The sequence below is a fragment of the Canis lupus genome, chromosome 1, assembly GCF_011100685.1.
Source record: "Canis lupus familiaris isolate Mischka breed German Shepherd chromosome 1, alternate assembly UU_Cfam_GSD_1.0, whole genome shotgun sequence".
NCBI lineage: Eukaryota > Metazoa > Chordata > Mammalia > Carnivora > Canidae > Canis > Canis lupus.
The window spans coordinates 88,632,160-88,653,839 of NC_049222.1; the positions used below are offsets into that span (position 1 = coordinate 88,632,160).

General features: G+C 50.3%; 1 protein-coding gene across 4 annotated transcripts in view; it reads left to right on the plus strand.

The window, feature by feature from the left end:
* Nucleotides 1-21,680, plus strand: part of APBA1 (amyloid beta precursor protein binding family A member 1) — a 197,023-nt gene that overhangs the window by 171,367 nt on the left and 3,976 nt on the right. For all 4 annotated transcript variants that reach the window (XM_038527133.1, XM_038527131.1, XM_038527132.1 and 1 more), the window contains exons 6-12: nt 3,559-3,591; nt 4,609-4,695; nt 5,310-5,495; nt 9,620-9,799; nt 11,794-12,006; nt 18,770-18,889; nt 20,902-21,042. In XM_038527133.1, coding sequence (XP_038383061.1) covers nt 3,559-3,591; nt 4,609-4,695; nt 5,310-5,495; nt 9,620-9,799; nt 11,794-12,006; nt 18,770-18,889; nt 20,902-21,042 — 960 coding nt within the window. The remainder of the gene's footprint in view (nt 1-3,558; nt 3,592-4,608; nt 4,696-5,309; nt 5,496-9,619; nt 9,800-11,793; nt 12,007-18,769; nt 18,890-20,901; nt 21,043-21,680) is intronic.

Sequence of the window (21,680 nt, forward strand, 5' to 3'; positions counted from 1 at the left end):
CACTGTAGGTAGAGATGCCCCACTCCTCCTACAGTGGAGGAACCATGCCTTCACCCTACCTGGAGTACCAAACCTGAAGCCAGGGCAGCTAAATCCCTTGTCTTCCTTTCTCTCCACCGCACCTCCATGCTTCATTCCACCCTCATGCCCACTGCATTTTCTGCTCTTTGGCCCGAAGATGGGCTCACCTACTGAGCGCTACCTGAGCCACAGAACCAGCTTCATGTCCACGCAGAGTGTGGCATATGTGTCTTCCATTCTTTCTACATTTGTGAAGCTCGTGTGATTAGCTCACAAATGGTGTTGGATGTTTTTTGGTCTATGCATTTTTGTAAGGAGCATCCATTATCAAACATTCTCATATTTGTCTTTACTAGCTTGTCTCAAAAAATCAGAGTTTTCTTTCATGGAAAGGCTTTCTTGAAATGTCAAAAAATCAGGACTTAATTCTAGAATTAAAATCTCTGTCATTGAAGCTTTGTGTAAGCCACATGATTTCCCATCTGACTCGGAGAAGTCTGTGATTAATAAAGAGGTTATTAACACTTACAGCAGGTCCTGCACATACATGATCTCATTGATTCCTCAGAGTGGAGGGGCTGGGGAATCCTGTGAGGTAGGTATTATTAATTCTATTTACAGACAAACTGAGAACCTTATAGATGAGAAACTTGCCTACATTGCGCAACCAGTGGTTTGGAGTGAGATATCCAGGGTTTGAATCTCTATTCTTTCTCTTCAGTAGCTTGAGCAAGTTGATTTGTCTCTCTGTGCCTCAGTTTCCACTTCTGCAAAACGAGAATACTGTAGTGCCTACCTCACAGGGTTACTGTAAGCTTTCACAGTGCTATACACATGAACTGCTTGGAAGGATACTGGCATATAGCAAGCGCTCAGCTAATGTCAACCGGGGAAAGGAAAAGCTAGAGCCATCGGGAGTTTCCCCAGCATGAGTAACCTAGAGAGTCTTAACAGGGAATGTTCAGGACATATTGTGGAGTGAGTGGGTGGACAAGTGCCACAGTCTGTGTCCTTTACACCACAGCCTGCTGGGGAGACAAGCCGTAATCGATCCCATGAAACGAGAGGACTTAAACGGATAATGTCATTCCCTGCTTTATGACACATGCTAGCCGTATGGTTCTCTTTGGCTCCTCTGCTACTGCAATTTCTCATTCTAGATCCCACCCCCTCCCGATGTCATGTGTAAATTTTAAATTATAATTTATTTCAGGGCACCCTGAATATCCTGTGTGGTTGAAAAGATGGTATTACTTGAAGTGGGTAAAATACTTTTCACTTCATAAAAATTACTTTAGAATGCCCATTATGAAATGCAGATTGCCCTTTGGATTCTCTTTCCTCATCACCCATTCCAGAAAAAAAAAATTTAGTTATTCCATTGTAGTGGACTTATTTTCCTTTGACAGGACCCTTTCAGATCACTGTTCCTTAGAGTGAAGAATTTTGACTAATAGCTATTAGGTTTTGGTATCAAAAATAATAGAAATTCTTATATTCCTGGAAGATAATTTCAGGGGCAGTGGTAGAAAACACACACACACACACACACACACACACACACATTAGGATCTCGCAGCAGTCATTCATCATGAGAATTATAGCTGGTGCAGATGAGAACAGCCCCCAGCAGGACTCTTGAATCCCACACAGGAATCTATGTGGTGTGACATAGCGTTGGCACCAGGTCACTCTTTGGACGCAGACACATTTCCACCATCACATGCAGCAGTTAGGACACTCTGTACACTTCCTGCCATCTGACTTTTTCCAGGGCAGACTGTTCACCATGAGTTCATGACCACCAGGAAGAGCTGTGGGGTGGCTCTGCGGGAGCAAAGGCTGCCCTAGTTTCCCAGAGATTAGGTACTTGGTGTTTGGATCTCTGACTCATCCAGTTTCTCCACAATGAGTTAGGATAGACAACACATTTGACTCATTAATGAAATAGAGGTGTGCTGCTGGGAGCAAAAGGGCTTTTCCACAGGTGAGTACCAAGTAGTGTGAGAGAGCAGACGATCTTCCATCCACCCCCATCACCACAACAGGGTTCATGGTTTGGCCATTGATTTACTGTTATTTGTACAAGATCTGTGTGTGCCTAGAAAGCCTTACCAAAAGCCAAGAATTGTATTCTGACATAGGTGAATTATAGTCATATAACAACAAACACAAATATAGTGCTTATTTATAATGCACCAGGCACTGTTCTAAGAGCTTTGCATGTATTTATTTTATCTTCAGAATAGCCCTATGAGGTAGATACGGTGTTTATCCTCATTTTACAGATGAGGAAATTGAGGCACAGAGACAGTAAGTGGCTGGCTCCAAGTCACACAACTAGTAGATAGCAGAGTGAGGATTCAGTTTTAGACAATCCGGCTGCAGTCTCTCTCTCTCTCTTGTTTTAATCAACACTGCTAGCTTCTACTTATGAGCAAAAGGAATATTACATCTATTTCAGGTTAGGACTAGGCCATATTAATATTTAAGGCAAGAATTATTACTAAAGATGAAAAATTAAAAGATCAACAGGAAGACATAAGTACCTTAAATACATATGTACCTTATAACATAGATATAAATAAATAAAAGATTGACAGAACCAAAATCTGCAGTAACAGTAGGAGATTTTAACACAGCCCTCTTAGTAAATTTTAGAACAAGCAGGCAAGAAAAAATCAGTAAGTACATAGATTTGACCAGTGCCCTTAACCAACCTAATTGACCTTGTCAACAGCTGATAAAATACTATTCACAACAACTGAAGAATGCATCTTCTGAAGCCCACCAGACATTCACCACAGTTGGTCATGTTCTATCCCATAGGGCTAAGGCTCAGCACAATTCAAAGGTCTGGAATCAGGATATCTTTTCTGACCACAGTGCAATTAATTCAGAAATCAGGAAAAAAAAGATTACTAGAAAATCCCCCAATGTATTGAAATTAATAGCACAATCCTAAATAATCCAAAGTTTGAAGGAGAAATCACTGGAAATTAGAAAATGTTTTGAAGTGATAATTAAATCTCAACATATCAAAATTTGTCAGATACAGCTAACAGTGCTTAGAGGGAGATTCACGGCTTTAAATAAATACATCAGTTTATTTATTTTAAAAAGTTTAAATATTTGCAATTTAAATTTTCATCTCCGGAAGCTAGGGGGGGAAAATCAGCAAATTCAACCCAAAGAAAGTAGAAGGAAATTAAGATGTATAATGAAATCAACGAAATAGCAAACAGGCATACAGTAAAGAAAATCAACAGATCCAAGTTGGTTCTTTGAAAGCATCGATTGCAGTTGAGTATACGAAGCACCTCACTACATTTCCTTCTTCCTACGTCCCCTTGCCACCTACTAAATTTTGAGTGAGGAAATTGTCTATAGAGTAGGATTTTTTAAAGCCAGTCTTCCTCACGCAGAAATGCTTTATGCCACTATTGATACTAGTTTGTCAATTCCCTTTTCGACTTCGAGTCTCTGCAAATTCTTTTCTAACTGTTCTCCTGTCTCTGTTTGTTCCATGCTAAGCAGATGGCCCAGAAATTAGCCAAAAGCAGAAAGAAGGTGCAGTACAAACAACTTCATCAGCTTGGTGTTATGCCTGTTCTTTTCGTTTATTTATGTTTTGCCTTTTTATTATTTTGTGTTTTTGTTTTCTGCATCCAGCAAGTTTTCGTTCAGATTTCTTTTTGAACCGCCCCATTAGCCAACGTTTCTCAAAACTGAGTTGCCTAAAGTGGCTGTTTTTCTGTTGCTCATGAGTCATTTCACATCAGAGAAACAACAGGGAGCAGATTGGAGATGCTAAATGATTCCCACAGTAGTGAGAATCCCACCTTTCAGGAGCATTAATGCGGCAAGGACTTGGGTCTTTTCAATTATAGTCATGTTTGACTTGTGGATTTTGTCAGATTGCTGGATGCAAAAAAGAAAACTCGCTAATAACCACCCTGTGCGGAGTTAAACCCCAAACGAACCAGACGGATGGGCTTTTTTGGTTATGGAGCTTCTAGGTGCTTATGGGCTATTCCAGGGGGCATTGAGGCATTCCGGGTTCCTTCGTATTGGGGTGGCTTTAGGAGTGAGGACTGCTTCTGTGTTGCCGTGGTGGTGTGTGAACATGAAGACCCTCTTACCAGAACTGCATCCAGATGACTTTGTTTGCACCTGCTATAAACATTGTCATGTCCGCCCCTCCCCCGCATCACTTGATCCGGAGCAGATTCTAAGTAACTTTTCCAAGGCCTTGCGGTATGGATCATTTGCCCTTGTTCCTCAACCTGCTGGGCTCTGAAAGCCTTGCAGAAAGGGCCATTCACGATCATCGTTCGTAGAGCCAAATCTGTAGGGAGCCACTGCTTCTATAGGTGGAGAAGCAGAGGGGACTCCACCTCTCCCTATAACCTGGCGATGCTAACTCTCGTCTGTGAGTCCCCTCAGCTGTGGCAGTCCTAATCTGGAGTCAGCATGGCTGTTCTGGTGACTGTGTCTCCGTGCTTCTGTGTGTGAGCTAACCTTGCTCCCGTGCACTTGAGTCGGGGCAGGGTGTTAAGCTTCCCCTTGGTGCATTTTTCTTCTCAGGCTCCTGAAGGTGAATCTCAGCCAATGACCGAGGTGGATCTCTTCATTTCTACCCAGAGAATCAAAGTATTGAATGCCGACACACAGGTATTAGCCGGCCTGCCACCTTCCCCGGGGGTGGCGTGCCCAGCCCAGCATGGCAGCCCAGCGTCTGTGCCCTCGTCCCGAGAGCAGCTGTCCTCACTCAGCTACTGGCTCCCGAACACGCTGGAAGGTCATGTCTGCAGTACTTGCTGCCGGAGAGGGGGTGGTGCTGCTCTTGGGACTGTTCCCTTAAAGATCAAAGAACAAATACACCGTGGATCTCGTTTGCTAATAATCTTGTAAGCTTTTATGAGAAGGTTCATTAACTGGAACAGATTAGCCTTTTAAGAAATTTTGTTTAAAATCACGCATCCACACACTCAAAATGCAGCCATCGCACAGGCATCCTTTTATCTTTTTTTTTTTTTTTTAACTTCTCCACCAGAGATTCTCCCGGCTGTAAAAATGACTGAATTTTTCCCCCCATGTACCACAGACCACTTTCTGCTCTGATTTATCATCAGTCGAGGGAGCTGCCCCCAGGCCTGAGTCTTTGCGGGGAACCCCAGAGCCCCCCGCATGTGGACTGCACTTGACTGGGCTGTAGGGTGGCAGGCTCTCCTGTGGGCCATTAGCTGCTGTGCTGGACTTAGCATCCTCTCCCTTGTGCCCTCCAGGAGACGATGATGGACCACCCTCTGAGGACCATCTCCTATATAGCAGACATCGGGAACATCGTCGTCCTGATGGCACGCAGGCGAATGCCGCGCTCCAACTCCCAGGAGAACGTGGAAGCCTCCCACCCATCCCAGGATGGAAAAAGGCAGTATAAGATGATTTGCCACGTCTTTGAGTCTGAGGATGTAAGGGTGCCTCCTCTCATCTCCCTCTGGGTGGCCTTGGCTGACCCCCGGGTGGGCCAGATTCTTTCTTTTTCTCAGAACCTGAATCAGTCTCATCAGTCATACATGAAACAAGTATTTATTGAGCACCCGCTATGTGTCAAGCACTGTTTTGGGGATACAAGGCTGAATAGATAGATGAGGTATTCATCACGAAGCTTAAAGGGAGACAGAATATAAAATAGGTAAATATACTTAATATAAAATGGGATAGTGAGGAGTTCTATAAGGAAAAATAAAACTGGGATAGGAGCTATTTCAGATGGGGTAATCAACAGTCTTCTCTGAGGAGATGATACTTGAAGAGAGACCTGTATCAACTGAGAGAGAGGAAAGAGCAAGTGCAAAGGCACTGAGGCAGGAGCCTGCTGGTATAGTTTGAGGATAGCTTAGAAGGAGAGAAGTGTAGACAGAATGTGGTCAGATGGCCAGACCCATGGGGGCCCCAAGCTCATCTCACCTGGGCATGAGGGCATTTGGGGAGGACAATTCTTGGTTATGTAGGATTGCCCTCTAGACCACAGGAAAGTTAGGATTCCTGCTCCTACCTCCCAGTGGCAGGAGCACCACCTGCCTACTTCCTGTCCTTATGAAGACCAGCTGCTGCTCTTGTCACAAAACCTGTGATTCCTGACCCCCGTCTTTCCAGGTGACGTGGTCAACAGAGAAAACTCATTTATAACAGAGACAGGGCCCGTTCTTCTATTTGGCTTCTTTCCCATTCATCCCTGGAACGGCCAGAGAGGTCTCCAGTCTTCAAGCTGTATCAGCGGCCAACTTCCCCTAAAGCAGGGCAGGCCTTGGAAGCTCCCTCAAGGGCCAGGGCCACAGCCCCACGAAGGTCTGGAGCCACAGAGCCCTCCCTCACAAGAGGGCCATGTCTGTGCCGTTGATCATGCTGATTTCTATCCTGCCACAGTACCCTGAGCTCTGTTTCCCATAATGAGCAGAGAGCCCCTCGCTACTTAAAGAGAATTGCCCGTGGGTGCCTTGGCTCCTTACAAGAGGCCGTTTTTCTGCAGGGGAGTGTTCACCTAGCTGCGGTGAATTGCCTGCCTGCAGGAAGTCAAGAGGCAGAGGCCAGCTGCTCTTCCCCAGGGATTCGAGCTGTCACGGCTGCAGCCACGGGGACGTGGAGATGCTCCCACTTTTTGCACCATCCTTTCCTGGTCCGGTTCTCTGGAACACAGGCCCCTGGGGACCAGATCACTGAGAAGGTGGAGAGCTTGTAGGCAGAGAGCCTCTCCCAGCCATTCCCCTGCTCTTGCTTTAAAACTTGAGGCCAGCCTCGCAGACGGGGAGAGAATGAGTTTCAGAAGTTTCTCAAGAAGCTTTGAAAATTAAATGTAGAAGCTTAAGACTCCTGTGTCCTGCAAGCTGATGAAAAAAGGTGGAGTTAGCTCCGCTCCCCGGGCACGCAGACACCTCTGTGACCCTTTGCCATCTGCACTTGGCTTGCAGCTTGTAAGGAGGGGATGCCTGACCTCAGAGTCCCCGGCAGAAAGGAGGAACGGGGAGCCTGAGTTAGGACAAGAGAGAGTGGGCCTGGGACTCTTACCCCTATGCTTCTGAGGCAAAGAACGAGAGAAGATCATTGGCTCCAGAGCCAGGGGAGCTGGAGCTGGATCCTGCTTCCATGTACAGGCTGTGAGGCCACTGAGCTTGCATGACATGACAGCGCCTCCCTTGCTGGCTAATTTTGCTCACGCGTGTCCATCAGTGACGCCAGCATGTGTCTCCTCCGTGATCCCAGCCCACGCACTGCTCCTCATCTGTCTCCATCCATGTCCCTCACACACCTGCAGCGTCTTAGGACACAGGGCGATGGGTCTTCGTGGTGGCTGGTGACATCCCCAGTCACCAAGTGGGAAAAGTAAAGCACGGCCATGCAGCAAGTTCTGATTTCACTGTCTGTTAGCTGCTTTCAGCCAAACGCAGTGAAGGCGAGGGAAGGAAGGGACGTGGAGGTTAGCATTGTGCGTGCGTGTGTGTGTGTGTGTGTGTGTGTGTGTGTAAAACATGGCTCTGGAGGCTTTTATTGTTTTCCTGCGGAGAGGCAATCCCACATGGTGCAGGGGTGGGCTCTGGAATCAGTCGGCCAGGATTCAGCGCCCGGAGTCACCCCCTTCCCAGGGAGTGAACACCTTCACTGTCACCTGCTGTTCCTGTCTGTGCAATGGGGACCATAAAACAGACCTAGAATTCCAAAGTCTAAAGAGCTCTGGGAGGGGCCCCCAGTGGCACAATTGGCTAAGTAGCCGACTCTTGATTTTGGCTCAGATCATGATCTCAAGATTGTGGGATCAAGCCCCACACTGGACTCTATGCTCAGCATGAAGTCTGCTTGAGAGTCTCTCTCTCCCTGTCCCTCTGCCCCTCCTGGCTCATGCTTGCTCTCTCTCTCTCTCTCTCTCTCAAATAAAAAAAAAAAAAAGAAAAGAAAAAACTTTGAAAAGCAAAGGGGATTTTGTGGTCAGTTGGCTGATAAACCTGCCCAGAACTGCCTTGAGACAATTTACAGAATCTGTCCAGCTTACCATGAATCTTACACATTTTTTTGCAGGAATATTAGTTTGTCTATAGGACACTTCCCCAGGTTCTAATGTTTTGTTTTGTTTTTTTAGACAATATATGATATATGCATCTTTTACCTTTCTAAAATCCTAAAAATTTCTAAATTCTGAAACATGGCCTCAGGAGCCTAGGAAGAGGGCCAGTGGCACTGTCTGGCTTGCATCAGCCATAGGCTTGATGTCGGGATCTCTGTGACCATCCTCGGATAGTGTTTAATACAGCACAGGCATGTGAGAAGTACCAGGTGGCTGCTGGTTGGCCACGCCCATAGTGTGGATGAGTTAGTGCAGGGAGAGGCTAGCAAAGCCCAGTGCTGGAGAAAGAACCACAGAACCACCAGTGTGCCTCGCTGTGAGCTGTGTGACCTCAAGCAGGTACCTTTATGTCTCTGGGGCTCAGTCTCCTCACCTGGAAAATGTGGGGCTGGACCCAATCAGGGTTCTCAAGGAAGCCCCAAAGCCCACTTTATACAACAGATGTTTCATGATGCTCCGTTACTGCTCTGAAATAAAATTTGGAGATTATATAGTCTCCCCTTTTCAAAAGTTGTTCACAAGCTAATGTATGGCCATAAATGTAACAGAGAAGAGAAGTAAAAGGAAAGAAAGCTAAAATAAAGTTGTACTTACTACAGGATGTAAATGCTTGGGCCCGGCCATTCTGGAAGGAATAGTGGAGCTGTCAGGTGCTTATACAGACTCGAGGAACAGGTTTGGTTGTGAGAACATAGTATTTACCTGAATATTATTAACACTTGTATTTGACATTTTGAACTGAGGACTCAGTAAGAAAATAGATAAGTAGGGACACCTGGGTGGCTCAGTGGTTGAGCGTCTGCCTTTGGCTCAGGTCGTGATCCTGGGGTCCTGGGATCAAGTCCCACATCAGGCTACCCACAAGGTGCCTGCTTCTCCCTCTGCCTGTGTCTCTGCCTCTCTCTGTGTGTCTTTCATGAATAAATAAAAATCTTTTTTAAAGGAAAAGAAAATAGATATGTAGACCACACACTCATGCAGTATGCCTCTCTGTGCAGCAAATGTGTAGGTTGATGGTGATGTGATTTACTGGCCACCCAGACACCATGAACAGCATTGATGGTAATCATTTTCCAAAGTCATGAAGCTTACTTCTGGTAAAGTGCTGGACAAAGCAAATCATTATTTTCTCTCACTTGACACAGAAGCTATACTCTAGAAATGTTCCATGTGAAGTAGAGCCATGCAATGAATGCCTTCGTGTTTTATATAAATTGAAGTTGAGTCCTGGACTCTGATGGTTTGCTCTGGGTGCTCATGTGTACGGGCGTCTCTGACTCCGCTGAATGCCAGTGCTGCCTTGTGCTTATTGTCATAATATAACATGTCCTTAGTAATTCTGAGAGCAGCCTCTGGCAGGGATTAGACCCACTGGCCTAGCTAACTCCTGGGGCTCCCAGTCCTGCCGAGACCCAGGCAGCACACCAGCGGGGCCGCCCAATTGACCTCTGTCTTCCCTCTTCGACTCCTGTCCAGGCCCAGCTGATCGCACAGTCCATTGGGCAGGCATTCAGCGTGGCCTACCAGGAATTCCTCAGGGCCAACGGGATCAATCCTGAAGATCTCAGCCAAAAGGAATATAGTGACCTGCTCAACACCCAGGACATGTACAACGATGACCTGATCCACTTCTCTAAGTCGGAGAACTGCAAAGATGTATGTACCTCAAGCTCAGTTAGCCGAGCAGAGGCCCCGGGGGAGCCCCACCATGGAAGGAAGGTGGAACAGCTAGGGAACGGGGGGAGGTGGCAGGACTTGGGTGAGGTCTCAGGCTCATCTCTGGCTCCCCTCTCCTAAGGGCCTGTCATTAAACACCACTGTGGAGGGCCGTCCCCAGGATGGAACATCCTCTGCTCCCAGCAGCCGTGAGCTAAGTTTGGGGTGGCTTCCAGAGGTGAACAGGACCTAAAGCCCGCCCTTTCCAAGCCCACTATCTAGGAAAGGGCACAGAAAAGTTAAGTGACAGTGCCAGGCATGAGCACGAGTCAGAGACAGCTGTTAGAACAGAGTGGAGCAGGTGTCAGGGCTCGGGTGACAGGTGCTGCGCTGCTCCTGGGGTGGCCCTGTGGCTTCAGACAGAACTTTGGAGGAGAACGCAGCCATCTAAGGTGGTCTGGGGGTCCAGGTAGTCTTCAGAAAGCAGGAAGGATTCGAGAGGGCTGGGCCAAAGTAACAGAAGCGTTGAAGGTCAGAAAGCTCAGGAACTGTCTGGGGAGCCATGCACAGTGGAGCACTGGGGATGCGGGAGAGGGTGCAGAGAGGCCAACACAGGGCTCAGGTCAGAACCAGGGGCTTGGAAGTCTAGCCGAGGGGCTTGGGTTTTATCCAGTAGACAAAAGGACCTTTAGGAGAAAGTGATCTCTTGGCTCACGAATGTCCTCTGTTGGGCAGAGGAGTCGGTAGGCCTTCGAACCCATGCCAGGCAGTCATGGACACCACCTACACGGGGCAGGGGCAGTGTGCTCGGGCTGCCTTAGCACAGTCCTGCAGACTGAGGGGTCGGTTCCTTCGGAGGGCTGTGGGGGGAAGGGTGTATTCCAGGCCCTTACCCTGGCTGGGAGAGAACGGCCTTCTCCCTGTGTCTTCACATGGGCTTCCCTCTGTGCATGTGTCTGCAGCCAACCCCCCCCCCTTCCTGTGAGGACACCCGCCACCTGAGTGGTGGCCCACCATAATGACCTCACTTTACTTTCACTGCCTCTGTAAAGACTCTGTATCCAAACAAGGTCCCATCCTGAGGTCCTGGGAGTTTGGCCTCCAACGTATGAATTTCAAGGGGAACATAATTCCACCACCCATAATGGGAGTGTCTCCCACTGGGCAGCTCCCCCGCGGAGTGGCTGGCTGTGAGAGAAGGGCCACCAGCCTGTGAGGGGCCGTGTCAGGCCCCAGCAGCCGCCACCACGGTGTGTGTTTGAGTGTACGTGTATTGGTGAATATGAATAAATAAATACATATACACACTCTTTGTCAGAGGCTTTCAAAAGGTGTCCTGCCCCTTGGTGGTGTCCCTGCAAACCTTCCCACACTGCCAGTAGCCAAAACTGACTCCTGTCTTCTCTGCCCTGCCGAGGAAGCCACACAGAAGTAAGCCCATCTAGAACGTGGTCTTGCTACTTGCACTTCCAACCTTTTTGGTTGCACTAACCCTAGCATCCTTTTTTTTTTTTTTTTTTTCATTTTTCTTCAGCTTACTCCCTGCAAAGAAATGTTTCTGTAACATCTATTTGTTTATTTTTAACTCCAGAATCTTAAATGTTGGAGAGAATTTGTGAAGCGCTGTGCAGTAGGGCAGCCTGTGCATAGAATCCAAAAGCTATTTCCAGAAACCTTAACACACCCGCGAAGTCCCCACCCACTCAGCCTCTCTCCCTGCTCCCCGGGGACTATACAAAAAGGCACCCCGCGCCCTTTGTGTTCATACAGCCAAGGCATGACTGCTTATGTGAAACAAGAATTATAAGAAACCTATTGTTACATCATTTCTTACCAAATGCCATGGAATCGAGAGAAGACAGCACTGGTCTGGGTCAGAGCCATCAAGGCAATGCCTTTCTTCTTTAGGTGGGACAGGACGTGGGGGAAAGCTTCGATTTATGTACCCTGGGAGGATGCTGATTCGGGTTTTTGGCTTTGTCTTTTCCTTTCAGGTATTTATAGAGAAGCAGAAAGGAGAGATCCTAGGCGTGGTGATCGTGGAGTCTGGCTGGGGTTCCATCCTGCCAACCGTGATCATAGCCAACATGATGCATGGGGGCCCTGCTGAGAAATCAGGGAAGCTGAATATCGGGGACCAGATCATGTCCATAAACGGCACCAGCCTGGTGGGCTTGCCTCTGTCCACCTGCCAGAGCATCATTAAGGTACCTGCAAAGTGGGAAAAGGTGACTAATGGTGTTGACCTAGATGGATGAATCCGTGACTGACACGTGACTGCTTTTCAGTCATTCAAATTAGGAACATGCACCAGGTGTCGGGCTGAGGAGGACATGGATACAAAAGGCATGGGCTTGCACTCAGGCTCTGAACCCCCAAGTTACTAAGACAGACTCCTCCCGGATATCATCTCTAGATCACAGACAGTAGTATATTTGGCGCACATACCACCACTCTCTATACTGCGCCTTTTGTAGGCATCACTAATCAATCGCAGCACTCTTCCTAAGCCTAGACTCTGCCTCAATCAAATTTCCTGCCGCTCAGTAACCCAGACAGTCACCTACAGTCAGCTAGATGTACTCGAGGTGCTTGGCCACTCCTGTTACACAAATAGTGGAAATGCTTCCAGTCTGAGAGCACGGTTTCCTTGGCAGCATCCGTGGCTGTGATCCAAGGGAGCACGTCCTCCCCAGAACGTGCGTAATGCAGTCCACACGTGCCGGGTGCCGTGCGAAAGGGGGAATCTTCTGGTACAGGCTGCATGCTTCCTCTCACACCTGAGCATAATTAATTCTCGTTCCACCTGAACGGACATTCTTGTGTAAGGCTGAGAATAGCTCCTCACGTGAAACTAAAATGTGAATATCTGTGAGGAAGAAATTAGATTTTCTTCTTAGAAACAAAGCACCCATGTGTAGTTTGTCGAGCACATTGGGACTTGCTGACTGCATGGCCAGTAGGAGCATTGCTCCTTCACCACAGGATCTGTCGACCCCAGCTCCGTGCCACGCACCATGACCCCACAGGAAAACAGGTTCCATGACTCACTTTCATCCCCTGGGGTTTCCTGGAGGCCTATGAGCTAGAACGTAGCTGTGTGTGTGTGTGTGTGTGTGTGTGTGTGTGTGTGTGTGTGGTGTGTGTGTGTGTAGGGAGCACAGGGAATGAATGGATTCATATAATAGTTATCCCAAACTCAGGAAAGTCACAAAAGCTGACATCCGTGGCTGAGCAGTTCAAGGGGTGGGGGGTAGTCAAAGTGAGTGTGGAGGATGCAGGGCTGGGTGCCTCTTCGTTTTTAATGAAACAGATACATTCTGATTCCTCAAAAGATTATCTTACCCAGAGAAAAAACAGTCCTCTTTGGCTTCACTTAATTTCTTCTTGTTACATCTTACACTGAAATAATTTCTACCCTTTCTTAATAGACATTAAAGATTAAAGAACCTAGAGGCTCAGTTGGGAGAGTCAGTTGTGACTCCTGATCTTGGGGTTGTGAGTTCAAACCCCACATCAGGTATAGAGGTTACTTAAAAAAAAAGATTGAAGAATCCACTTTGAACATTCATATTCATTCAGGCATGTGTTGGGCCTCTGTTAGGCTGAGCTGAACTATGGTGAAGCCAGAATGTCAGGAAGATGATTCATAATTAAAGGGGTTCCATGTTGGGGCCTGGGTGGCTCAGTGGGTGAAGCATCTGCCATCAGCTCAGGTCATGATCCCAAGGTCCTGGGATCGAGCCCCGCATTGGGCTCCCTGCTCAGTGGGGAGTCTGCTTCTCCCTCTGCCCCTCCCCCTGCTCATGCTCACTCAGTCTCTCTCTCTCAAATAAATAAAATTTTTTTAAAAAATAAGATAAAAGGGTTCAGTGAACCCTCAGAGGCAACATAGAGGTGAAGTGCTACAAGCATGGAGGAGAATTTTACCTGATTTTTAAGGTGGGCTTGGAAAGAGAAGTAAGACATAGGTGAACAGATAAAACAGAGGAAGGTGGCCTTCTGTGCCAGGCCCAGGACCACACAGGGACTCATCTTCCGAACTGATGGGCAGTGCACTGGCTTTGCAGGCGCCAGAGACAGCTCGGAGCCCAGCCAGGGAAGGCTGATCTGGTGATAATGCTGAGAGGCCGGGGGTTGGGGGCTGAGACTGGGGACACAGGACCATCCCATCCTCATTTGGCCATGTGCTCACATTGGCCAGGGTTCCCAGATGCCCATCCATTCTAGTGAGCAGGTCACTTATGAAATGCTGTGTGTGCGAAAGAATCCCTGAGGGGCTGTGGGGACCAGACACACGTTACATACAGTCTGCACTCAGGAGGAGCCTGATCCCTCTGGGGAGACGGGACGCTTAGAAGGGCAGCTCACAGCTGCTGAGTGCCGTACCCCGGCACCATTCTGAGAATGTGCATGTTTGCTCCTGGCAGCCTTTTGAGGGGAGGTACTATTGTTGTGTCTGCTGTACAAGTAATGAAACTGAGGCACTGAAAGGTGATGTGATGGTTCAAGGTCACACAGCTGTCAGCGGAGCCAGGTCACTCGGCCACCCTGATGCCACTCAGGTATGTGGTCAGCCCCTGAGGCCATGCTGCTCAGCCGAGGGATCTCGCACCCCCTTCCCCAGGAGATGCTTGGCAACGTCTGGAGATGGTTTAGGTGGAGACAGCCAGAGAGGAGGGGTGCTCCAGCATCTCATGGGAGGAGGCTGCCAGACATCCTGCAGGGAGCAGCCCAGCCCCACAGCAGAGAACCATCCCAAGTGCTGAGGCTGAGAAAGGTGACCTTGGGAGCACGGAAGTTCAAAGGTGGGGGAGAGAGATCCATCCAGAGAGCCGAGAGCAGGAGGTCAGTGAGGTCATGTAGGGAGCAGATCTCGGGCCAGAAAGGTTTGGAGAAGAGGAGCCCAAAAAGGCTTCCAGAGGCCTCATGCCCATGCTCAACATGCACCTGCTAGGCAGCTGTAGGCCACCTCGGTCACCTCCCTCCCCTCTCACAACAGTCAGCCCCATCCCTCATGGGCCCCTGGTTTACAGATGAGCCATCAGAGACCCCAGGGGTGCAGATGACCTGCTTGGGTTTCTCCAGAAGACAAGCGCATCCAGGTCCAAGGAGGCGGACCAGATGTGGGAGGCTGAGAGCACATTGGCAGTGCCAGGCCCAGGGCCACTCGGGGACTCATCTTCTCTCTGTTGGACCATGCATCAGGGTGGACACACAGCTTGCTCTGTGAGCAGAGCACCATCTAAGCAATTTCTTAAGGAGAAACAAATTTGTTTGTGCCAGAAACTGATCTTTGATGTCTCTAAATGGAGTCTATGTAGAATCAGAGAATTAAAAGGCCATGTGGTGATGAAAGAGATATGACTGCTGAAGATGGAGAGCAAGAACAACGGCCTCCGTGGCCGCCCTCAGCAGAGGACGGAGCTGGCAGCCCCCGCTAGGACACAGCCCAGCGTCCGAGGTGCCCTGGGAGCCATGTGACTGGCCCTCCCTGGCTGGGAGAATTTGACCACAGATTTCAGCCAGAATTGCCAGCACCAGGTGAAGACTCTCAGTGGGTTGTAATATCATTTTAAAATTCCCTGGACAACATACCTCTCTTTTGCCTCCTGCCCCCCGCCCCACCCTCAGCAGATATTCACACCGCCCCACCTCTGGGCCAGTGCCAGGGAATGTGCTGGGCATCCTCGGGGCTTCTGGGTAGCATCACATATTTCAGCGCTGTGCTGGTGCCCCTTGCAATGAATTTAGCAAACACCTCTCATCCTGATAAATCGCTGCTTCAAAAACTTTGATTTGAAATACCTGGGGATGGGTGCCTGGGTGGCTCAGTCGGTGAAGCGTTTGCCTTTGGCTCAGGTCATAATCCTGGGGTCCTGGGATCAAGCCCCACATCTGGCTCCCTGCTCATGGGGAGTCTCCCTCTGTTCCTCCCCGCTCATGCTCTCATTCTGTCTTTAAAAAAAAGAAGAAGAAGAAGAAGAAGAAGAAAAGAAAAAACAAACACCTCCTGGGGCCATTGACCTGCAGATGCCACAGGTCCTCTGTGGGAGTCTTTGTCCACAAGCTCCCAGGTGATGATGTCACCAATCTTCCAATGCGCCTTGAAAAATGAGGGCGTAAACTGTGTAAATAGAATACATTTCTAGAATAGTTACAGGTACTGAATCATTTTAATTGCTTTCTTTCCTAGAGCTTATTTCTCTTGTCATAATTCCTCAGGCACAAGTACTGGTAGGCAAAGCATGTGAGCAGTTGGCCTGCTCATTGCCTCCATGGTCCTGCCCTTCTGATTTCTTTTTTCTTTTCTAAACTAGAGCACTGCTTCCCCTTCCTTCCACAGGATCATCATGGTCTGGCTTCCCTGTTACTATAGAGACCATTCTGGCTTCTCCCGGCTTCCCTCCCCTCCCCTCCCTCTGTATTTCTTAATTTGCTACACCATTCTGCTGCTGTCCTGGGGACAGAATGACCGCTTACTTAATTGTCATCTCCTATAAAATGGCAGCTCAGAAATCCAGCATAATGGGACCCAGCTCGAAGCGCTGATGAGGAAGGGCAGAGCAAGTGCACGGTCGGGCTCTTCCAAATGGCCATGTCTTTAAGCCTCATCCTGCAGCACATTTCCCCAATCCAGACATTCCTTCACTGAGGGACAAATCAGGCCTCTTAAATCAATACACACACACACACACACACATGCACTCAAAAAGGAACCCGCCAGAGCCATGTGAACTTTTTTTAGGTAGTTGAGAAAACAGAGTCGTTCTCTGGCTTTTCAGGGTGCTCTGAAGGCTTCCCCATAACTCACAAATGTACCTACCTGACCCCAGTGGTTAATAGGTGTAAACATTCGCTGGTGTCTCTGTCTGAGGCTTGCTTGTTTCTTGGGCATACTTCCCTCTTGTTTGCCTCCGGGTGACCATGGAGGGATGGAGGTTGGGGTTGCCCCGAGTGTGCCTGCAGCCCCCTCCCCAGCACCTGACACACACCTTGGCACATTGTGAGTGGCCAGTACTCACGAATCCAGTGCCTGAGAAGGAGGAGCCCCTCAAGGGAGAAAGAAATATGAGTAGCATGGGCTCATTTATCACAGGTGGGGTTTTCTTATCTTAAAAAAAAAAGAGAGATTTTATTTATTTATTCATGAGAGACACAGAGAGAGAGACAGAGAGAGAGGCAGAGATACAGGCAGAGGGAGAAGCAGGCTCCCTGTGGGGAGCCCCATGCAGGACTCGATTTCAGGACCCTGGGATCAAGCCCTGAGCCCAAGGCAGATGCTCAACCACTGAGCTGCCCAGGGGCCCTTTCACAGGTGTTTTTGAAGAAAGCACAGAACCATACACATTTCTTCTCTTCCCTGTGATTTTCCTAGCAACCTTTTGTTCCCTCTTGCTGACTTTCCTGTAAGAACCCAGTATAGAATCCATACACAAAATCTATGCTAACCGTTAATGCTATCAGTGAGGCTTCCGATCGCAGTGGGCTGTTTCCAGATACATCTAGATATGTGAATTTTCTACTACACCCGGGGGTTGGCGCCCTGACCCCTGCATTGTTCAGGGGTCAGACGTGTGTGCATTAATATCTGAGTGCCACCCCCCAAAAGAAGCCTGTTTTTCATTGTAGAAAGGGGTGAATTTTAAGCATAAAAGTGAAGAGGTGGTATTGTCGGCAAATACGCTAAGGACGGGAAAAGCATAGGAAGTAGTAAAGTCAAAACTAGAACTGGAAGGGACCCCAGGGTGTCACCCTCCGCTTGTTGGGGCCCCAAGGAGCCTGCGATGGACGGAGGCTGGGGCAGAGCGTCGAGGACCCCCTACTGCCGAGGCAGACACGCAGCTTGAGCGCAGGCCCTGTGAGCAGCAGGGTCCCTGCACCGAGCCCCGTGGCCACACGGTGGGTGCAGACAGTGGACTCTGCCTGGGGAGAGCTGCTCCGCTGTGACATCATCACTCATGAACCAGAGAAGTTTCCTGGAGACGTTGCAGAGACCAGAGAGGGCGGCGGGCGAGGCTGCCAGCAGGTGCGTGCCCACCAAGTCCTCGTCAGCCAAACTGCGGCCCCCAGAGGCTCAGTCGTGCAGAACCCAGAGCAGCTCCGAGCACCCAGGAGAGGGGCAGAGGTGCCACAGGTGGGAAGTTAAACCAGGCCCCGCCAGAGCTCGCACATGGAGAGGACAGTGCCGTGCGTCCGTCCAAGGCAGTGGGGAAGTCAGAGGGCAGGAGGCCTGGACTCCCGGCGGGCGGGAAAGTCAGCCGAAACCAGGGCCCTGGTGCCAGGCCAGAGTCCCAGATTCCGTGGCACAGATTCATCCTTCTGATCCTCACCCTGGCTTCTTGGTTGAGCAAACCCTCGTCATCAAGAATGACACACACCCTCCCGTCGTCTGTCTGGGGGATGGTGGTGCAGGCGAATTGGATTGGATTTGGAAACAGGTGTTGGATTTGGAAACAGAACAGCAGTGGGGTTGGACCCCACTGCCGGTGAACACAGGGGTGAGTTGCTTAGTATCTCTGAGCCTCAGTTTTGCCTTTTGTAAAATGGGCATAGTTACCCTCGCAGTTTGCCAAGGAGATTTGAGGGAGGCGGCTCCTGTGGGGGGCAAGGGTCGGTGCTCAGTGACAGGCGGTTCGGCTGGTTTCATCTCCAGGATGGGTTCTGACGGACGGTGACGGTGGGGTGCGACATGGAGGTGGCCGGCTGGTCATCATGCCGCAGCTCCCCCACTGGCTGACCAGTGCTGACCCGCTCTCAGCACACACCAGCCACAGGTGTGAGGGGTGAACGACCTCCCTGGAGCCTGGGAGGTAGAGTCAGCAGTGGACCGTCCCTGCTCGGGCCGCATCGGCTGCTTCGCGAGCCCCCCCGCACCCACAGCAGACTCCTGGGGGCTCCTCCTCTGTGCTTTGATGTCTGCTGCCCCCCGCTGCTGGCCGTGTCTACCGTGCTCCATTCCCGTTTCAGGGCCTGAAGAACCAGCCCCGGGTGAAGCTGAACATCGTGAGGTGTCCTCCAGTGACCACCGTGCTGATCCGGAGACCGGACCTTCGCTACCAGCTGGGTTTCAGCGTCCAGAATGGAATCGTAAGTACGGCTCCACCTGTTCTTCTAGAAGTCCCGTGTGTGTTCTTAAACTTTGTTAGAGCCAGGCAGGCCCCCGAAAGACGCCAGCGAGGGGAGGGGTGAGTGGTGAAGGCCGGCTCTGCTTCCCCCATGGACACATGCCCTCCGGGCGGAGAATTCCGTGCCTGTCCCCCAGAGGAGAAGGTGCTTCAGGCAGCCTGGGCCCGGAGTCTCGGTGACAGTGCACATGGCCCTCCCAGCTGCCACCTTGAGGTAGTCTGGGATGTGCTCCTGGTAGGGCTTTGTCCCCCTCTGGCCCCAGGCTGGGCGGGCTGCCATCCTCTCTCCACCTGTCTGCCCCCTGGGCTGTGCAGCTCTGAGGACAGGGGTGGGGGGCTCCCCTATGATTCCAGGGCACGGCCCAGGCGGCAGCCCCGGCCCCAGGGCTTTGATGCACAAAGAGTCTCTACCTTGCCTTTTTAACCTGAAATAGCACTTTAGAGATACAGAGAATTTTCATCCCTTGGATATCTGCCTTGAAACCATATTTCCTCTTTTTCTTCATTGTGGTAAAACACGCACAGCATTAAACTTACCATCTAAACCATTCTTAGGCATGCAGTTCGGTGGCATTGAGTACCTTCACAGACTGGCGAACCATCATCACCACTAGCTCTTCTTTCCAGAACCTTTTCTTCGTCCCAAACAGAAATTCCATATTCAGGACCACTCCCTCTTTGTCCTGGTTTGCCTTGTTCTGGACCCACCACAGTGAGTCTGGGCTTTGATGACAGTCCGGGTCTCAGGTCTGTGACCTTGACTTTTTGATTTTGCATGTGCCTTCCCTCTGTCTCCTTCATCTTTCTGGACTGAAGAACCCTATTTTTTTACCCCATCAGTGTCCGTTAAGAGTTGTAGGTTGTTCAAATGTTATCTCACGTATGTTTCAAGGTATAGAGGCATCCTGGAGGCTCCCAGCTGGAGTGGAAACATGCAGCCCCTTCATCTGTTCCCTTGTATCTCAGTGGCCTCGGCCGCCTCCTAGGACGGGAGCCAGCCTTCCTCCTTACAGTTTGGGGCACATGTCTGTTTTTATCTGCTGATTTTCCTTATTCACTTTGTTCATATTCAAATAATTTTAGAAGTTGTTCGGATGTGAACAAAGGGATGTTGTATAACAGCAGCGGGTCCCTCAGCTTTGTCTGAAGTGTGGGAAGCACCCGAGGAGTGTGACCCCAGGGCACCCAAAGGGCCGCAGAGTCCACACACTCTGACAACAGGCAGCGCATGGTCACAGGACGCTCAGGTCTTGTCTAACACAGGCTGAAAAGGTGCATGATCTGGAGGGAAAAGTCAACTTTGTAAGTTCAAAATATATTTGGGGGGAAGGGGTGGCTAGGCCCTACAAGGCTGAGCCCAGAGCCCTCCACCCCTGGGGAGATCATTTCCAGCGGCCCACAGCCTCCGCGTGCACAGTGCCCGGCTGTCCCACAGCGGACACCAGCCACAGTGTCCTTTCTGTGAGGAGTGAGTTTGAACACGGGCTGCTGGATGGAGAAAGTAGGAAGGAGTGCGTCCCGGCCAGCTGGCCCCACTTTGGCCCGTGTCACTGTGACCCGGAAAAGCAGGCAGGCTTCGAAGGCGATGGAGTTGGCTGTTTGAGTCTCGGATGAATGTGGGAAATAATATTCTGCGAGTCTGAAACTGCTGGCGGCCTGGTGACAGGCCCAAACAGCTCTTTCTCCCGAGCCCCAGCCGGGGTGACAGCTGTCAGAACTCTGTGCCATGACACCCGGGGATGAGCTCAGCACCCCGTGCAAAGTGCACAGGATGGGCGCGAGGCCCTGTGGGCCCACGAAGCCCCATTTGTTGTGAAAAGAAACCAAGAGATTCAAGTCCCCAGAGTCACCACGGCAGCTTCTTAGAGATGAGAAGGCGGGGAGGGGGCGTCCAGAAAGGACAGGTCCGTCCCCGCCCCTCTCCCCACCGTGTGCTGCTGCCGTGAGGGGTGACGTGACCTCTGGCTTTGACAGATCTGCAGCCTCATGCGAGGGGGGATAGCCGAGAGAGGCGGCGTCCGCGTGGGACATCGGATCATTGAAATCAACGGGCAGAGCGTGGTGGCCACCCCACACGAGAAGATCGTCCACATCCTCTCCAATGCCGTGGGGGAGGTAGGAGCGGGGCCGGGGCTGGGGTGGGGGGGTCCCCACCTCGTGCTCGGGCAGCCCCGCACAGGCCTTCCAGGGAGCGTCCCGTCTGGTCCCAAACACTGGACCGCCAGGCTTACCCCAGTGGGAGCCGCGTCCGAGGGCAGCTCCGGGAAACAGGAGCGGGTGTCTTCGGCATCATTTGCTCTCCTTCTCCTTGGGACTCGGGTTCTTTGGCGCGGCTTCCCTCCGGGGCTGCCCAGAGTTCCGTCTCGTTTTCCCAGTTAACGTGCTGAGGAGGCCGCAGTCTGAGATGGAATCGAACCGACAGAGGGGCCTCCAGGGGCAGCTCCCCGGACAGCAGGGGCTCCTGCGGTCGGGACGGCTGGTCCAGGGCCGCTGCCTGGGCCGCTGAGCTGCAGGGGGCGGAGGAGGCAGGAGCAGTCACAACCCACTGTCATTCTCCTTAGGTTTGAAAGGGTTTGCTCCCTAAAAAATAAAAAATAAATAAATAAATAAATAAATAAATAAATAAATAAATAAATAAACACCCCGCCCCGGTGAGAGCAAGAATATTGCATCGACTGGGAAAACAGCCTCCTCTGGTTTTCACTGCAAACCTTGTGCCGCCCCAAACATTTTAGGAAGCCGTGGATTCCTCT